At 38.1% G+C, this 2,625-nt stretch overlaps 1 protein-coding gene across 1 annotated transcript in view; it reads left to right on the forward strand.

Moving 5' to 3' along the window:
* Positions 1–367: 367 nt before the first annotated feature.
* LOC120551081 overlaps positions 368–2,625 on the forward strand; it is a gene marked incomplete in the record, with an annotated part of 62,580 nt that continues 60,322 nt past the window's right edge. The window contains 2 exon segments of the mRNA XM_039788241.1: positions 368–451; positions 1,353–1,452. Coding sequence (XP_039644175.1) covers positions 368–451; positions 1,353–1,452 — 184 coding nt within the window.

The following is a 2,625-nucleotide window of genomic DNA, read 5'->3' on the forward strand; positions in this document are numbered from 1 at the left end:
ATAGAAAAAGACTGACCTGGACTCCAGGACCCTCGATCCTGTTTGACCTGGGTGGTTCTAGCTTGCGCTGTTAACAGACACCCTTGTCATTCAGGTGGTAAGTTCAATTTTAAACTATTATACATACTCTCTACTGCCTTATTCTATTTCATTTGCAAATTTCTAACTTGTTTCGTGTTATCATAACTCAACAATTTAGCTAAATTATAACAATGCTGCAGCAAAAATAACTTTTAGACTTAACATTGATCATATATTTTGAAAACCTTAGTTTATTGATTGAACGACTATAATATTATAAATAATACTATTACATTGATTTAAACTCTTAAAACTAGTAAAACTTACTCAATTGGACTTGGGACACATGCCAGGATTTGATCAACCCCGGTGGGCCGTCCTCGGCGGAGAGTGTCTAGTGATAATGGCCGAAACACTCAATGATGCTGAGGTACACTACTGATGATGTGTCCTGAAATTTAGCTTCTACAACAGACTAACCTTTTCTCAATTAAAACAATAATTTAATCTCTAAACTATAAAATAACTTTAATTTTTTCTTTTAAAAAAAAAAAACTATTCAACTTTTGAAAAACCAACTCTCCTCCCCGCCCCTTTTCTAATAGGTGGTGTGGGAGTGAGAGTGTACAGCCCGAACTGGCAGGGGGAGTTGAGAGTTCAGACCAGACCCTCTGCTACCTAACTCTTCTACTCCTGCATGAACCTTAATTTTCACCTTCCTTTGAAGATAATTCTAAATAGACTAAACACAACTTTTAACCAAAATCCAATCCTAACACACCCACTCTCCTCCCCCACCCCTTCTACAAGGTGGTGTGGGAGTGAGGCTGCATGGCCAGATCCGGTCGGGGGACTCTTCTCCCTAACTCGTTTACTCCTGCACAAACCTCTCCCCCTTTTATTTCTGCGGCACCTTCTGATCCTCCCTGCTGCATAGGATTAGAGGTGCTGCAAACACTGTCGGGCCGATCCGCTCCTCACGCTATCCTTTCATTTCCCACATTTTTAATCTCATCTTCCCACACACCAAAGATGAGGACATTATCGGGAGGGTCAGAGCATTCACTGACGAGCGACGGCCAGTGCAATACCTTTGCTTCCCTATCCAAAACTGCTCGGTCCAATTCCGGGTGGGGGGGTTGCATTGAGAGATTTAACAACCCTAACCCTTACAACAGGAAACACACTTTTTAATTGCACAATATAGAATAAATATTTTAAGTAGCAAAAATCCTTCATCACACAAATGTCAAGACAGACTAACAATAATCAAATTATCATTGGAGTTTTTTAATTAATATGTAATTGCAATTAACATTTTTTTATTATAGGACACCCCTGCACAAGTCTCCCACCCTTCCACCAGTGTTCATTGTGAGGAGCCAGTACCTGAGGCCGATTTGCTGCTGGACAACCTGTACAGCTTTCCGGGATCAGGAGCTAAACTCTTCAGTAAGTCTTTCACTATATATAAAATAGTAATAGTTCTTTTTTTTCTCAGAAAATAACAACTTTTTAAATAATACATTATAGATTGTGTTCAGGGTACCCTCTTTGGGTGGAACATTTGAAAAACAAATCCAGGTATTTACCTATTGCAATTACAACAGGAAACACACTAATAGCACAATATAGAATACATATTTTAAATAGCACAAATCCTTGATCAAAAAAATGTGAAGACACACTAAAGTTAATCAAATGATTACCATCATTGGACTTATTTAATTAATATGCAATTGCAATTAACATTTTTTTTTATAGGACACCCCTGCACAAGTCTCCCACCATTCCACCGGGTGTTCATTTTGAGGAGCAGCTAGCAGCTTATGAGGAGAAAGTGCTGGCCAAAATCTTCGTTTTTCTGCATGAGGAGTCAACGTCTTCAGTTATTCAAGTGTGTTTCGCCCATTCATCTTTTTTTTTTTTCTTTATTCAGCTGTACTTCTTTAAATAATATATTATAGAATATTGTTTATATGTACAGTTGTAAAGAATAAATATTTTAAATAGCACAAATCCTTGATCAAAATAACACACTATTTAAATCAAATGATCATCATCATTGGACTTATTTAATTAATATGTAATTGCAATTAACATTTTTTATTATAGGACACCCTGCACAAGTCTCCCACCCTTCCACCGGTGTTCATTTTGAGAACTAATAGCAGCTTATGAGAGGGAAGTGCTGGCCAAAATCTTCATTTTTCTGCATGAGGAGTCAACGTCTTCCAGTTATTCAAGTGTTTTGCTGTTCAATAGCATTTCTCACGACTGTGTACTTCTTTAAATAATATATTATTATAGAATATTGTTTTGCTATGTACAGTTGTATGAGATGCAAATGTATGAATATAGATCAAAATGTAGTGGAGTTAATTGATTAGTAAATGATTTTTTCATTTAAGTTCTTGTTTTATTTTCGACTTGGTTTGGCCTTCTTTTTTACACCTCGCAACCCTAGACCCGGATAAGCGGCCAAATGTGTGTTTGCCGTGGAGCTGAGAGCCCAGCCCAGGACCCCACTGCCCCATCCCTGAGAGTGCGGGCCCAGAGGGAGGGAGGAAGCTGAAGAGGTGAAGATGGACAAGGATGATATAG

The sequence above is a fragment of the Perca fluviatilis genome, chromosome 2 (genome assembly GCF_010015445.1).
Source record: "Perca fluviatilis chromosome 2, GENO_Pfluv_1.0, whole genome shotgun sequence".
Lineage (NCBI taxonomy): Eukaryota > Metazoa > Chordata > Actinopteri > Perciformes > Percidae > Perca > Perca fluviatilis.